This window comes from Emiliania huxleyi (genome assembly GCF_000372725.1).
Source record: "Emiliania huxleyi CCMP1516 unplaced genomic scaffold EMIHUscaffold_71, whole genome shotgun sequence".
In the NCBI taxonomy this organism is placed as follows: domain Eukaryota; phylum Haptophyta; order Isochrysidales; family Noelaerhabdaceae; genus Emiliania; species Emiliania huxleyi.
Genome location: NW_005196681.1, coordinates 440443 through 453573, shown reverse-complemented (window position 1 = coordinate 453573; position 13131 = coordinate 440443). Strand labels below are relative to the sequence as shown.

At 66.3% G+C, this 13131-nt stretch overlaps 3 protein-coding genes across 3 annotated transcripts in view; 1 reads left to right on the top strand and 2 right to left on the bottom strand.

The window, feature by feature from the left end:
• Nucleotides 1-913: 913 nt before the first annotated feature.
• EMIHUDRAFT_216921 (hypothetical protein) lies at nt 914-2886 on the bottom strand (the record flags this gene model as incomplete). The annotated part of the gene is made up of 6 exons (XM_005761449.1): nt 914-961; nt 1044-1520; nt 1595-1663; nt 1745-1996; nt 2118-2318; nt 2389-2886. 6 exons carry the CDS (start codon nt 2884-2886, stop codon nt 914-916), a joined length of 1545 nt encoding a protein of 514 aa, XP_005761506.1.
• A 2048-nt stretch (nt 2887-4934) lies between these two features.
• On the top strand, nt 4935-8490 carry EMIHUDRAFT_105776 (hypothetical protein; the record flags this gene model as incomplete). The annotated part of the gene is made up of 4 exons (XM_005761448.1): nt 4935-6069; nt 6787-7685; nt 7769-7900; nt 7939-8490. 4 exons carry the CDS (start codon nt 4935-4937, stop codon nt 8488-8490), a joined length of 2718 nt encoding a protein of 905 aa, XP_005761505.1.
• Nucleotides 8491-12061: 3571 nt separating this feature from the next.
• EMIHUDRAFT_105775 (translocase of outer mitochondrial membrane complex, subunit TOM70/TOM72) overlaps nt 12062-13131 on the bottom strand; it is a gene marked incomplete at both ends in the record, with an annotated part of 3283 nt that continues 2213 nt past the window's right edge. Inside the window, 3 exons of the mRNA XM_005761447.1 lie at nt 12062-12199; nt 12339-12467; nt 12536-12951. Of these exons, the coding sequence (XP_005761504.1) occupies nt 12062-12199; nt 12339-12467; nt 12536-12951 (683 nt within the window). The remainder of the gene's footprint in view (nt 12200-12338; nt 12468-12535; nt 12952-13131) is intronic.

The following is a 13131-nucleotide window of genomic DNA, read 5'->3' as shown; positions in this document are numbered from 1 at the left end:
GACCACGACACCGCACACGTCAGTCGTCACACACCCACTGAGACCGTCGCACATCTTGAACTGAACGCGTGTGTCTGTGACTGTGGTGTGTGACGGACTCAGTGGGTGTGTGACGACTGACGTGTGCGGTGTCGTGGTTTGAGGACCTTTTTCCCGCTCTTTGTCTTTCTCGTCTCTTGGGCTTTTCCTTTTTGGCGTCTTTTTCTCCCGCTTTGCCCCTCGCGCGACCTTCCCCGAAAAGCCGCTCTAAGCCTAAGGCTAAGTGTAAAGTGAAATAAATAAATAAATAAAACGGACACCTCTACTAGGAGATGGGTAAAAAGGAACAGGTCCCCGCCCTGCGGTCTTTGTGCAGGGTTCTTTGTGGGTGTGTGGTCGGCGACTAGCCGGGGTCGTCCTCCCGATGGGGGACTAGCACTAGCCGTCTTCCACATGGTCCCTCGGGTCCCTGCTGCTCCTAATCTCGTCGTACATCCTCCTGCTGATCTCAGCAACATCCTGCTCCCTCCCTCGTCTCGCCCTGCGCGTCTGCTCCGCCTCCCCGTCGTCTAGTGTAAAGTGAGCATGGTCTCTGACTCTGAATACTCTGAAAGTGTGTGAAATCACTAACGTATAAGAATTGTTTCTAAAACATGACAATTGACTCAATGTGAGTCATAACATGCGCCACATGACTCTCATGACACGACATATGAGACCCTCAACATGTTGCCTATATCTAACTAAACCTTGCCACATGACAGCAGCTCACACGGTGGAGAGTGGACGTGTGGAGAGGCTGTGTTGAGTATACACTCCTATTGGATGCGCGCAACTCGCGACGCGCACCTGGCCCGTTCTGTGGCGGGCGGGCACGCCTCTACACGTAGACTTACTGCGACCCCTTTCTGCATGTCCCGTGCTCGAGTGCTCGTTAGAACCGATCCGTTTGAGCATCAGCCGCGGCCCGCACAGAGGGGCCCTAGAAGGCACAGGTGACAGAGCCAAGCCATCGGCCCTCCACTCTCCGCGAGCAGCGGCGGCGAATCGCTCTCGCCGCGCACCCGCCCTGCCCGAGGCTCTGTGGAAGCGCCACGGCTGCACGCGAGGCTCACGCTAGGAGAGGCGATGCCGTCGCTCCCGCCGTCGCTCGGCTCGGAGAAGGGGAGGTCGCTGGAGAGGCGCTGGAAGGAGGTGTACATCCGCTCGAAGACGCTGGTCGGCGTCCTGCCGATCGAGGGCGGGCGGAGGCGGCGGCCGCTCGGGTGGCGGGCCTTGTCGGCGGAGGGCTCGTCGAGGGGCATGAACCACTTGTTCTTGTCGGACATGGCGCGCGTCGGCCCGCGGAGCCGCTGCTGCTCCGCGATCATGTCTGCGGCCGTGCGCCCCCTCGAGTCTCTGCTGCTCGGGTCGGCGCCGGCGAGGAGGAGCGAATCGACCGCGTCGGCGTGGCTGCCGTTGGCGGCGAGGAGGAGGGCGTCGAAGCCGTCCTCCTTTTTGAGGCGCACGCTCGCGCCGGCGGCGAGGAGCAGCTCCACGACCTGCGGCGGGAAGGGCCGCGAGTCAGGGCACGAGAGAGCGAGCGCGCGTCCACCACATCCACTCCCCCCCCCACCTCGCAATGCCCGCCCTGCGCCGCGTTCATAAGCGCCGTCTGGCCCATCTCGTCCCGCCGGTCTGCGTCCTCCACGCCGGCAGCGAGCAGCGCGCGAACCACCTCGAGGAAGCCGCCCGCGGCGGCCGCCGGCAGCGCCTCAGCCCGCACTGCGGAGGAGCGAGCGAGCAGCGGCGCCGTGCGGCCGAGCGCGGCGCGCAGAATCTCTGGCCGGCGCATGCAGCGCATCGCGCCGGTGAGGGCTCCCTTCGCGAGCGCGTTGACCGCCCGCACCGCCTGTGAGGCGCAGCAGCTGGGTGAGAACGGCGGAGAGGCGGAGGGTGTGGACTGCAGCGGCGCCTGGACGCGGTCCGCCAGCCCGAGGATCTGCGGGAGCATCGCGTCGAGGATGAGGGCGACGTCCTCCGGCAGGGTCGCCTCCGAGTCGTTGATGTCGACGAGGCGGTACATGTTGACCTAGGGTTGGGGTTAGGGTTAGGGTTAGGGTTAGGGTTAGGGTTAGGGTTAGGCGGTACATGTTGACCAGCATGCGCGGGTCGGGCTCGAACTCGCCGCTCGGCTGGCGCGAGCCAACCAGCATCACCACCGGCTTGTTCTCCGCCAGCGCCGCCGCGAGCTCGACGAGACACCACACGCGCCAAAAGGCGCACCGCTTGCGCTCGGCGGGAGGCACGAGCTTGATCTTGCCGGCGCGTGCGTCGTCGGCGCTCATCGCCGCGACGGACTCGAGGTGCGCCGCGCAGAGGACGAGGACAGGGCACGCGCGCACCTACAGCGACGAGGACGTGCATGACCAGCGAGGCAGGGCGGATGGGGCGAGGCCGCTCGGGGCCCGCCGTCTCTGCAAAGCGCTTGACGTCCGACTTGTGCTGCGGGGTGTGCGGGTGCTGGTTCACCGCGAGCGCGTCCACCCACACCCTCTGGTCCTCGTCGAGCACATAGGCGATTGCCGCGACCAGGTCCGCGAAGCTGCCCTGCCAGCAGTGCGAGGCAAACGCGTCCGCCTTGCCCACCACGCCGCTCTCGCCACGCACCGCTGGCAGGTCGACGTACCTGCACTCCCTCCCTTCCGTGAGCGGCTTGACTACACGCTTCACGAACTGCGCCGTCGTCCACGTCAGGTCCGCGCGTGCGAGGAGCGACTTTAGGTGCCGAACCGTGACTCCGCCGTTTGAGCCGCATGCCGCCGTGTCGCTCAGCTCGACGCTAGCCTCCACAGAAGGCTCGACGACCGCCTCGTTGGACCGCCTGGAGAGCCTCGAATTGCTGGTATTTGAAACCAAGCGTTCCATCTTGACAGCTTGACAAGGGTCCTCTTTTCCGCGCGCCCCCCCCTGCAAGGCGCGCGATACACAAACACTCACCACTTGATCGCGGGCGCCTGGATGATAGCGATAAAAAGAATTCAAAAATCTCTGCCTTTGTCGCCATGTTTGTCGTCCACCACACGCAGCAGATGTCCATGGCTGCGGTGGCGGCTGGCGGGCGACGCCGCCAACATCAACCAACAAGCAGGCGGGCGCGCAAGGAGCGTACCAGTTGATTGGGCTTTGGGGCAGTCAAGAACAAGCAAGCAAGCGGCAGGCCTCTGACGCTCGGCCACAGTGGGGGGCGTGGGGGGTGCCCGTGTCGCCTAGTTCCGCGGACAGGCCCCTCTACCCTTCATGCATTGTAGTCCCTGAGGGAGGGTGTAGAGGATGTAGAGTGTAGAGCGCTGTAGAGCTGTAGAGCTGTGGAGCGCTGTAGAGCTGTAGAGCTCTACATCCGGCGCGGGACAGAGCGATGCAGATGTAGAGCACTGTAGAGCGCGATTTTGCTGTAGAGTTGGTTGTAGAGGCTCTACAGCCAACCCGCCAGGTTGCAGTGACTCAAAGAGGTCGAGCCGCGCTAATGGGGTGTCTCCGGAGCTTACTGGAGCTGGTGGACGGCCCTGACTATCCCTGACACACAGAGAGTCCCTCTGACGGCACACAACACCCTATAACTGCGTCATGACCAGCCTGCCATGCGTCGCCGGTGCCGCATTCGTCGCTGTGCTTCTTTAGCAGGCGGTGGACTGTCGGCTGCGAGGACGGTCGCATTTGCGCGAGGCGAGGCGAGCATTGCTGCGCGTTGCATGCGCCATGCCTCGCGCCAGCGCGTGCGGGAGCTCCTGGCTGAGCGTTGAGTCCAGGCGAGTTGCGCTGGCCACACGATCGCTACGCCGAGCCGAGCTGACGCGCCGAGGCGCCGGCCAGTCGCAGCCGTGAGGCATGCCACAGCAGCAGAGGCACCTGCCACCCATTGGGCGGGCAGACAGAAGGCCAGGGCAGACCAGCACTGGCAAGTGCAACGCGCCTCAGTCGGAGAGCGACCGTGCCTCGTTCGCCGCTTATGACGTAGAGTTTGTTGTAGAGATTTCACGTAGAGCGCCTCTACATCGCTCTACATCGGACTCACATACATCGTCCCGCGCCGGATGTAGAGCTCTACAGCTCTACAGCGCTCCAGAACGCTCTACAGCTCTACAGCGCTCTACACTCTACATCCTCTACACCCTCTCTCAGTGTAGTCCGAATTCTGTAGTCCCAACCGACGCTGTCGTGGGACGTGGGATACTGGAATCGCTTGTTAGTTGTTTGTCATGTGAGAGTGCGCGTTGTGTTCTTGTTTTGGTCCGCTGTCTCTTTCAAAGGATCGCTGTTCAAACTCGTGACCCACTGTTCACAAGAAGAAAAAATATCTGATTTCTGTTCACGCTTCATGGGTAACTGCTACCCAACGCGGCCAAAGAAAGGATATCCCTCCCCTCGAGAACCTCGAGAGAGATTTAGCAGAGTAGACACAGCTAATCCTTCGTGTATTATAATTAAACACCTTCACGTACCCCATGCGGAATCGACCCTATCCAGTGCTCAAGTGCTCACCTTCAGGTGTGAACCAGGGCTCGCACCTCAACCTCTCACAGACCAGCGCACAGCGCCATAAAACATATTTTCTTGTCAATAACAAGGCTGTGAACAAGAACGATTTAGCCTCCCTTTAAAGAAAGAAAGAAAGAAAACAGACAACCCAAGCAGCCTCCCTTTTGGCGCATGTGAAGGCCTTCTAGGCCCGCGGGTAGTCTCCCCCCATCCCCAGGGCCTCCAGGGCTCGCACCTCACCCTCTCATAGACCAGCGCAAAGCGGCATGCGCGGTATTTTCTTCTCAATAACGGTGGGTCGTACATTGTTTTCTCCCCTCAGTAAGTCAGTATCCTTCCACGCAGCGCGTCTTACTTCCACGACCACTGTTCGGCGGAGCTCCCCACGCGCGCCGGTCCCGGGAGGCCGGAGACGCTCCGCCGCCGCCGCGCCAAATATGCAGCTGATGGACGGGGGACCTGGCGGAACCTCAGCTCAGGCGGAGACCCGGAGCTGCGGCTGCGCTCGGCCGGCGGCCGGGAGTGTAGACCTCTCCATCGACCTCCACCTCGGCTGCTGCGGGTCGGCACGCGCGCGGGCGATCGGGCTGACGGTAGCCGGGGTGGTGGCCGGTGCCGTCGATGCGCTCATGCTGCGGCTGGCCATGCGATATGACACGACCCTCGCGGAGTGGGTCGCCGTCAAGGGGAACGCGACGGCGGCCTTCAGCTTTTGCTTCCTCCTCGCGAGCTCGTGCTCCTCCGTCAAGCTGCGGCAGGGCATGATCGCGGCGGCAGCGCGGTCGCCGCGGCACGTGGCGCTCGCGGCCGCCCTGCAGGGCCTGGTCCTGGCCGGCCGGGCCGCGGCGCTCTGGGAGTGCTCCGCGGCGCAGGCGCTGCTGCTCATGTCGCTCTGCCCGCTCTGGGCTGCCCTCTTCGGGCGGTGCGCCCTCGGCGACAGCCTCGAGAGCCGCACCGTCGTCGCGCTGCTCCTCGCCTGCGCCGCCTCCGCGCTCGGCATCTGCTTGCCCGCCATTGTGTCCAACGGCGAGCGGGCGCTGCTCCTCGGCGGGCTCGTGGCACTGGCGACCGGCGTGGGCCTGGCCGCGCTGCTGACCACGAGCCGCGCGACGGTGCAGCGGCAGGTGGACGCCGCGCTCGGCCTCGCGGTCGTGCTGGGAAATATGCTCGCCGGCTGCGCGGCGCTGCCGCCCGCGCTGCTGCACGCGGGCGGCGCGCTCGGCGAGCCCGGCCTCTGGCTCGCGGCGACCTGCGGCGGGCTGTCCGCCGCCACGTACACGAACCTCTGCGTCGTGCGCGCGCCCCGCCGGCTGACGCCTCCTGAGGTCGGGCTGCTGCTCCTGCTCGAGGCGCTGCTCGCGCCGCTGCTCACCTGGGCCGCCCTCGGGGAGCCGTTCAGCGAGCTCGACAGCTGGTGGGCGGACCTCTGGATGGGGCTGGGCGGCGCGGCGCTCCTGGCCGTCGTGGCGTCGCACGAGCTCGAGCAGCTCGTGACGTTCCGCCGCAACGGCGCGGCGGCTTCGGGCAGGAGGATCAGCAGAGCCTCACCGAGAGCCGCGCATAACGGGCCGCGTGAGACGACTGTGGTCGTGCAGGCGCCGCTGTGAGATGATGTGCGTGAATTCAGTTGTTGTGCGAGGAAGTAGTAATTATTTAGGGCACTTGGTAGTCTTGGAGAACGTGGTTTGGCGCCGACAGACGTGTCTGGCAAGTGGCAACGCGTGCGGCGTGGCGGATCCGGCCGCGGGCCGCGGGGGGGCGCATCGCGTATGGGCTATGGCCCGCGGGGCGCCCGCGCCCGCTCCGGGGCACTCGCCCCTCGGCGGTGCTACGGCGCGCCGACAGACCGCCCTCTGCCTCTCCACCACCCTCGCCCAGGGATCTACAATGCTGTCTCAGGGTCCGACAGGCGGTGTTCGGCACCGGGCACAGACTCCGTAAGCGTATAACCCATGTTAATTAATGCGCCTGCGGGCGGACCCTCACAGCTCACAGCTCTCTCGCTCGTGGAGTGCGGTCGTCACAGCCTCACATCCAGGGGCGGGAAAACTCACGAGACCTCGATACTAGGAAAGTCTACGACGATACGGCCTGGTTTTTCTCAAAGTTCACTCCTGCTGCCCTGGCGCGACTTCTCTTCACCGAGTCCTTCCAACACTCCTTCCAACACTCCGGTGTACATGCGCCGCGCCCTCTCTTCCTCGCGCGCTTCTGGCCGGGCCTTGGCTCGCCGCCACTTCACGACAGCCAGCTCGGACGACGTGATTGTCGTCGGAGCTGGGTTTGCAGGCATGTACGCTTGTCACAAGTTCCGGTCGATGGGGCTGAGTGTGCGCGTGTTTGAGCGTGGTAGCAGCGTGGGAGGGACGTGGTATTGGAACCGCTACCCGGGCGCCCGCTGTGACCTGCCAAGCCTCGAGTACTCGTACTCGTTTGACGAGGCGCTCCAGCAGGACTGGGAGTGGAGCGAGGTCTACCCTTCGCAGGAGGAGCTCGAGCGGTACGCCAACCACGTGGCCGACCGCTTCGACCTGCGCCGCAGCATCTCCTTCGACACTCGCGTGACGAGTGCCACCTACGACCCCGACGCGTGCCGCTGGGCGGTGGAGACCGACTCGGGCGCCCGCGCCGTCGCATCGCACCTCATCCTCGCGACGGGGAACTTGTCGACGCCGCAGCTGCCCGACATCCCGGGCGTGGAGGGCTTCGCGGGCCGCACCTTCCACACCGGGCTCTGGCCGAGCGACGGAGTCGACTTCTCCGGCCGCCGGGTCGGCGTGATCGGCACGGGCTCGTCCGGCGTGCAGGTCATCCCGCAGGTTGCGCGGTCCGCCTCGCACCTGACAGTCTTTCAGCGGACGGCGAACTACTCGATCCCCGCAAGGAACGCGCCGCTGGAGCCCGAGGCGCAGGCGGCCCACAAGGCGCGCTACGGCGAGATCCGGCAGGAGGCGTTGGTCACGCCCTTCGGGATCGCAAAGTACGGCTCGCCCTCCGTCTCTGCGTTCGAGGTGAGCGACGAGGAGAGGCAGCGCACTTACGAGGCGTGCTGGGAGATGGGCGGGCAGGCGATGCTCTTCGCGTACAACGACCTGCTCAAGTGCGCCGACGCCAACGAGACCGCCGCCCGCTTCGTGCGACAGCGCATCCGAGAGAAGCTGGTCGAGCCGGCGGTGGCGGACCTGCTGGTGCCTGCCGACACCCTCCCTAACCCTGGCCCTGGCCCTGGCCCTAGCCCTAGCCCTAGCCCTAGCCCTAGCCCTAACCCTAGGTGCCTACCGACCACCCGATCGGAGCCAAGCGGCTCTGCCTCGACACAGACTACTACGAGACGTACAACCGCGACAACGTGACCCTCGTCTGCGTCAAGCAGACGCCGATCCGCCGCATCGACCCCGACGGCGTGAGTGTCGGCGGCGAGAGGCTGCCTGGCCGACGGAGCTGCCGGCCGGCTGCGAGCCGCGTCTCCTCACACTTGCGGCCCTGAGTAGGCACCCGATCGACGACCTCGTCCTCGCGACTGGCTTCGACGCGATGACGGGCGCCGCGCGCAGCATCGACATCCGCAACTCGGACGGGCTCTCCCTCGCCGACGAGTGGGAGTCGGGGCCTCGCTCGTACCTCGGCCTGATGGTGGCGGGCTTCCCGAACATGTACCTCATCACCGGCCCGCAGAGCCCGTCCGTCAAGAGCCAGATGATCCTCGCCTCCGAGCACCACGTCGACATCATCGCAGGTATCGTGCAGACGATGCGCGCCGAGGGCCACCGCTCCGTCGAGGCGGTCGCCGAGGCGCAGGAGGAGTGGGTGGGCCACGCGAACGAGGTGGCAGACGCGACGCTCTACACAAAGGCGTCGACGTGGTACAACGGCGCGAACGTGCCGGGCAAGCCGCGCGTCTTCATGCCGTACGTCGGGGGCGTCAAGGCGTACCGAGAAGCCTGCGAGGACGTCGAGCACGACGGCTGGCGCGGCTTCCGCTTTCAGCACTGAGGCCGAGAGGACCCGATGCATGCATGGTGCAATCTGTGTCTCGTGGCGCCTTAGGTGCGTGCCATGATGTGGCTGTGGTCTCGTGAGTGGTCGTGTGTGTATGTCAGTCCGTTCCATGCCGACGGTGCCCCTGCCCCTCGCCCTGCCACCTCTCGATCGCTCTCGTCTCTCTGCACCCTCTCCTTCAGGTCTAGCTCAGGCAGCTCCCCATTTTCGTCTCGCCAACCACTCCACAGTTCTATAGACTATATACCGTTTCTATGTATAGGTGTGACATGTACTGATGTAACGTACGGCTCTATGTCCTAACACCTAACCACAGCCGACTCTACCTAGGCACCTCGACCCCACGAGCGCGCCCTCCGCCCAGCCCTCCGCTCTTGCGACTCGGCAACTCGTCGCGCCTGAGCATGCGCACAGCCTCTTCTGGCGCCGCACCCCCCTCGCCGCCACTCGCCCCCGCCACCGGCTCGCGGTACACGCCAGCACACACGCCTACAGTGTCCAGCCCCTCGGCTCGGTCTCGAAGGGGAGAGGGCTGCTCCGACGGCGCAGGCGCCGCACCCTCTTGCAGCGCCGCACCCTCGTGCAGCGTCTCGACGACGCCCGCCCGCACGTAGCTGTGGCGGAGGAAGCCCTCGGGGAGGGTCCACAGCTTTTGCGTCCCCACCTGTGCACGCACGGCGCGCGTGAGCATGTGACGACCTGCCCTGCCCTGCCCTCTCCCCCCGGCGCCTCTTTCGGCGCGACCACACCGCCGACCGGGACCGCCAGAGGAAGCGTCTTGTCAACCTCCCACAGGAAGTACCCGTCGGCCGACTCGTCGGCACGCGCCACCCGCGCCACCCGCACCAGCCCCAGAAAGGCGTGCCGCGGCAGCCAGCTCTCGCGCGGCATCCCCTCCCACTCGGCCGCGAGCGCCTGCAGCAGCGCCGCGCGGGGTGAGACGAGGGAGCGAGGGAGAGCGGGACCGGACCCGCGTCTTGCGGCGCGCCCGCCGCAACGACTTCTTCGGCCGTCCCGCGTGCAGGGCGAGCCAGAGGCCCGAGCCGTCTGCGGGCAGCGAGAGGCGCCTCTTCTTGCGCAGAGAGCAGACCACTCCGGCGAGCAGGGCAGAGGACAACGGCTGGGGGACGGTGACGGCCTTGCGCACGCGCGGCGCGACGCAGCGCAGGTCGAGCGGGACGCCTGCCGCGGGGCGGAGCGGTGGGCGGCGCTGCCCTGTGGCGGAGGGAGGTGGGCGGGCAGCACGGAGCGCCTCTCCCCGCCGCCGGCTGCCAGCAGGGCACTCTGCCTCGCACCGCCGCCTCGTACGCCAGCGCGCGGGCCGGCGCCTCCCGCACCGCCGCCTCCCGCGCGCGCTTCCGCGTACGGTTCCTCGACGCTCGCTTCCGCTCCGCCACCGCAGCCTGCAGCGCCTCTGCGTCCTCGATCCGGCGGCCCGTCCCGTCGCTGCCGCCAACCACCAGCTCGGCCTTCTTCACTCTCGGCGCAGGCGCAACCACGCCGCCACCCTGCCCCGACTCCGGACCCTCCGCTGCCTGTGCCTCCACCTCCGGCTCCTCCGCCGCCTGCCCCGCCTGCCCCGCCTCCGCCGCCTGCGCCGCCTCCGCCGCCTCCGCCGCCTCCCCTGCCTGCCCCGCCTGCGCCGCGAGAGGCGGCCGCACGCACGCGAGCAGACTCGAGACCGCGAGGTGCTCCTCCTCCAGCCGCGCGCGGACCGCCAGCAGCGGGTCAGCGCAGAGCAGCACGCCCGGAAGAGCGCACGCGCCGCCTCCGGACTCCCGCCTCGCAAGCCCGCACGTGTGCGCCTCTCCGAGCCCGCCCTCGCACCTCGCGCAGCCGCCGGGCCGCCGGAGCCGCCTCTCCGGCCCTCTCCTCTCAGAGACGGCGCTGGCCGGGCAAAGGAGTGGAGCGGGGCACTCGGATATCGCGCCGACCCTCGTCGCCCGCTTCCGCGCCGCCGCCGCCAGAGCCGCGGCGGCGTTCATGGCGCGCGGCGGCCCGGAGCGTTTGCGGGTTGGGAGGGGAGTGCCGTCGGCACTCGGCGCGGTGCCGCCACGCGACGTGTTCTCCCTGGACAGCTGGTCGTCGGCGTAGGTGACTGGCGCTGCGCCGGTCGCGATGAGAGCCGCCACCCGTGCAGACGCCCGCTGCGGCGCTGCTTCCCGGCGGCGTTGCTGCTTGGGCGGTGGCCGCTGCCGCGGGGCTGGCTGCGGCGCGGATTGGCTGAGGCCGAGCTCTTTCAGGCGCTCGTTGTTCCTCCGAATGTTCTCGAGGCGCTCCCGCTCATACGCGGAGAGCGTGGCGGCGCGTTCCATGTATGTGGGGGTGGCGGCTCGTTGGAAGGTGGCGTTTCTTTCTTTCGTGTTTATACTCACCCCTCGAGGGGGCGTTCTGCCGCTAGGGGAAACCCAACGCGCCGCGGCGGAGTTCCTTCGGAGACTTGTGTTTACTTTATGGCCCCTTCCCTGCGAACGCGCACCCTCCCTTAAGGGCTAGGGCTCTCTAGCCCGCGCAAGCCGCAACCCGATCGCCGATCCCAATCCCCCAATCGTCCGGCCCGCTGGGTGGCGCTTCTCAGCTCCCCGGCCCTGTGTGGGCGTGCGCACTTCAAGTGCTCCAAGTGCTGGCTCATCTCCCGACTACTCGCGTATCCTTCGTGTAATTAGTGTTTAGTGTGAGTGTGTCCAGAGTGGTGTCCTTCCTTCCTAGTGGTAGTGCTAGTCGCTAGTGAGGTGTTGAGACACGAGAGAGTTTGAGAGAGATCCTCAGAGGACGTCGTCTGTCCCGCATGGTGCCGCCGCGAGAAACTGCGTAAACGGGGGCCGCTCTGTCCTCTCACTGAAAGTCGACCTCTGTCGGTCCTGTCTGTCCCGCGAGAGAGGCCGACCGTTTTTGGGTTTTATGTATGTAAACTACAAGTGGAACCAAAAGATCGCTCGGACAGCGGAGGGACGCGGCCAGAAAGAGGGCGGGCGCCGGGTTTCGAAAGTCGGGGCCGTGCGGGCCCCACTCTCACATCTCGAGCACTTTGGATCTCCATTTTTCAACCTTCTTGCGACACCAGGGGCACAAGGCCAGCACAAGGCCAGCTCCGGCTTCTTGGAGCAAGGTCCGCAAGCGCATTTGTGGCCGCACGGAACCGCGACATGCGACTTTTTGTCGCCCTGCACGATCTTGGTTTGGGCTTTAGGCTCTTTATTACGCGTACCTGTGTGGTTTGGGCTTTACGGGCGCACGCACGCGCACGCACTCGCTCTTTATTGATAGTTAACGATAAACGCGTAGACCGTAGTTCTCAGCTGGGTAACACTCAGACGCGCGCAGGCCGCAGCCGGTTTTCTTTTTTTGTGTGTTACTTGTAAAAAAGGTGACGTGTCCTGAGACCTGACTCCTGTCACCTGTTTTGTTATCTGTGTATTCCCTCGAGAGGAGGAGGGGGACTCTCCCCGCGGCGCGCCATACACAGATTCACTTATATGCACGCGACAGCCCAGCATGCGCGGTTCCATGCGCCCGATACGACCCGCAGCCAAGAGCGCAGAGGGCCCTTCCGTTGCGCGCGGCCTCAGCCCATCCCAGCCGCCGCCATCGCCGCGCGCTGGCGATGCTCTGCGAGGAGTGGCTCGTAGATCGCGGGCTGCGAGTCGATGAGCGCGAGCTGCGCTGCGGTCGCCTCGCGCATCGAGTAGCAGTCGACCAGCTCCTGGGGCGGCGGCGGGGCGGGCGGGCGTGAGGAGCCGCCGGCGCGGCAGAGGGTGGGCGAGGGGCGGGCGGAGAGGCCAGGCGGCGGGGAGGCCAGGCGAGGGGCCGTCTGTCGCCTGCTTGAGGCGCAGCATCTCGACCGCGCGGTCGTACGCCGCGACCGCGCCGCGCAGGTCGTACTTTTGCAGGCAGAGGTGCGCCATGTGCACGTGCGCCGTCTCACAGAGCGGGTCGACGCTGATCGCCTTCTCGCAGTGCTTGATGGCCGCCTGGGCGCGGGCGGCGCGAAGGCGTGGCAAGGAGGCGCGAGGAGGAGGCGCGAGGAGGCCGCCTCCACCGCCACGCCCACGCGAGCGGGCGGGGCGGGGCGGGGCGGGGCGGGGCGGGGCGGGGCGGGAGGCTCCGTCGCCTCGAGGTCTTGCTTGCGGTGGAGCTCGAGGACGCCGAGGTTGACGTGCGCGAGGGCGAACTTGTTCCCAGAGATGGAGAGCGCGCCAGAGAACTTTGCCTTGGCGGCCTCCATCTCCTGCGCCTCGACGAGCAGCTCGCCGTGGTAGTTGAGCACGTCGGGGGAGTCGGGGAAGGCCGCCTCAGCGTCGGCGAAGACACGGCGCGCCTCGGTCGGCTGCTGCGAGCGGTGCAGCGCCATGCCGAGCTGGATGCGCGCCAGGACCGAGCCGGGGTCGAGCTGCACCGCCTTGCGCAAGTCGTCCACCGCCGCCGAGATCTTGGACTGCAGGATGTAGAGCTGGCCTAATTAATTAATTATGAACTATTAACTATTAATTAAGAGATCTTGGACTGCAGGATGTAGAGCTGGCCGCGGTGGCAGTAGATGTCTCCGTGCGCGCCGTCGAGGGCGAGCGCTGCCTGCAGGGACGAGAGACACACGGGTGACGGACGGACGGACGGACGGGAGGGGGGGGGGGAGGG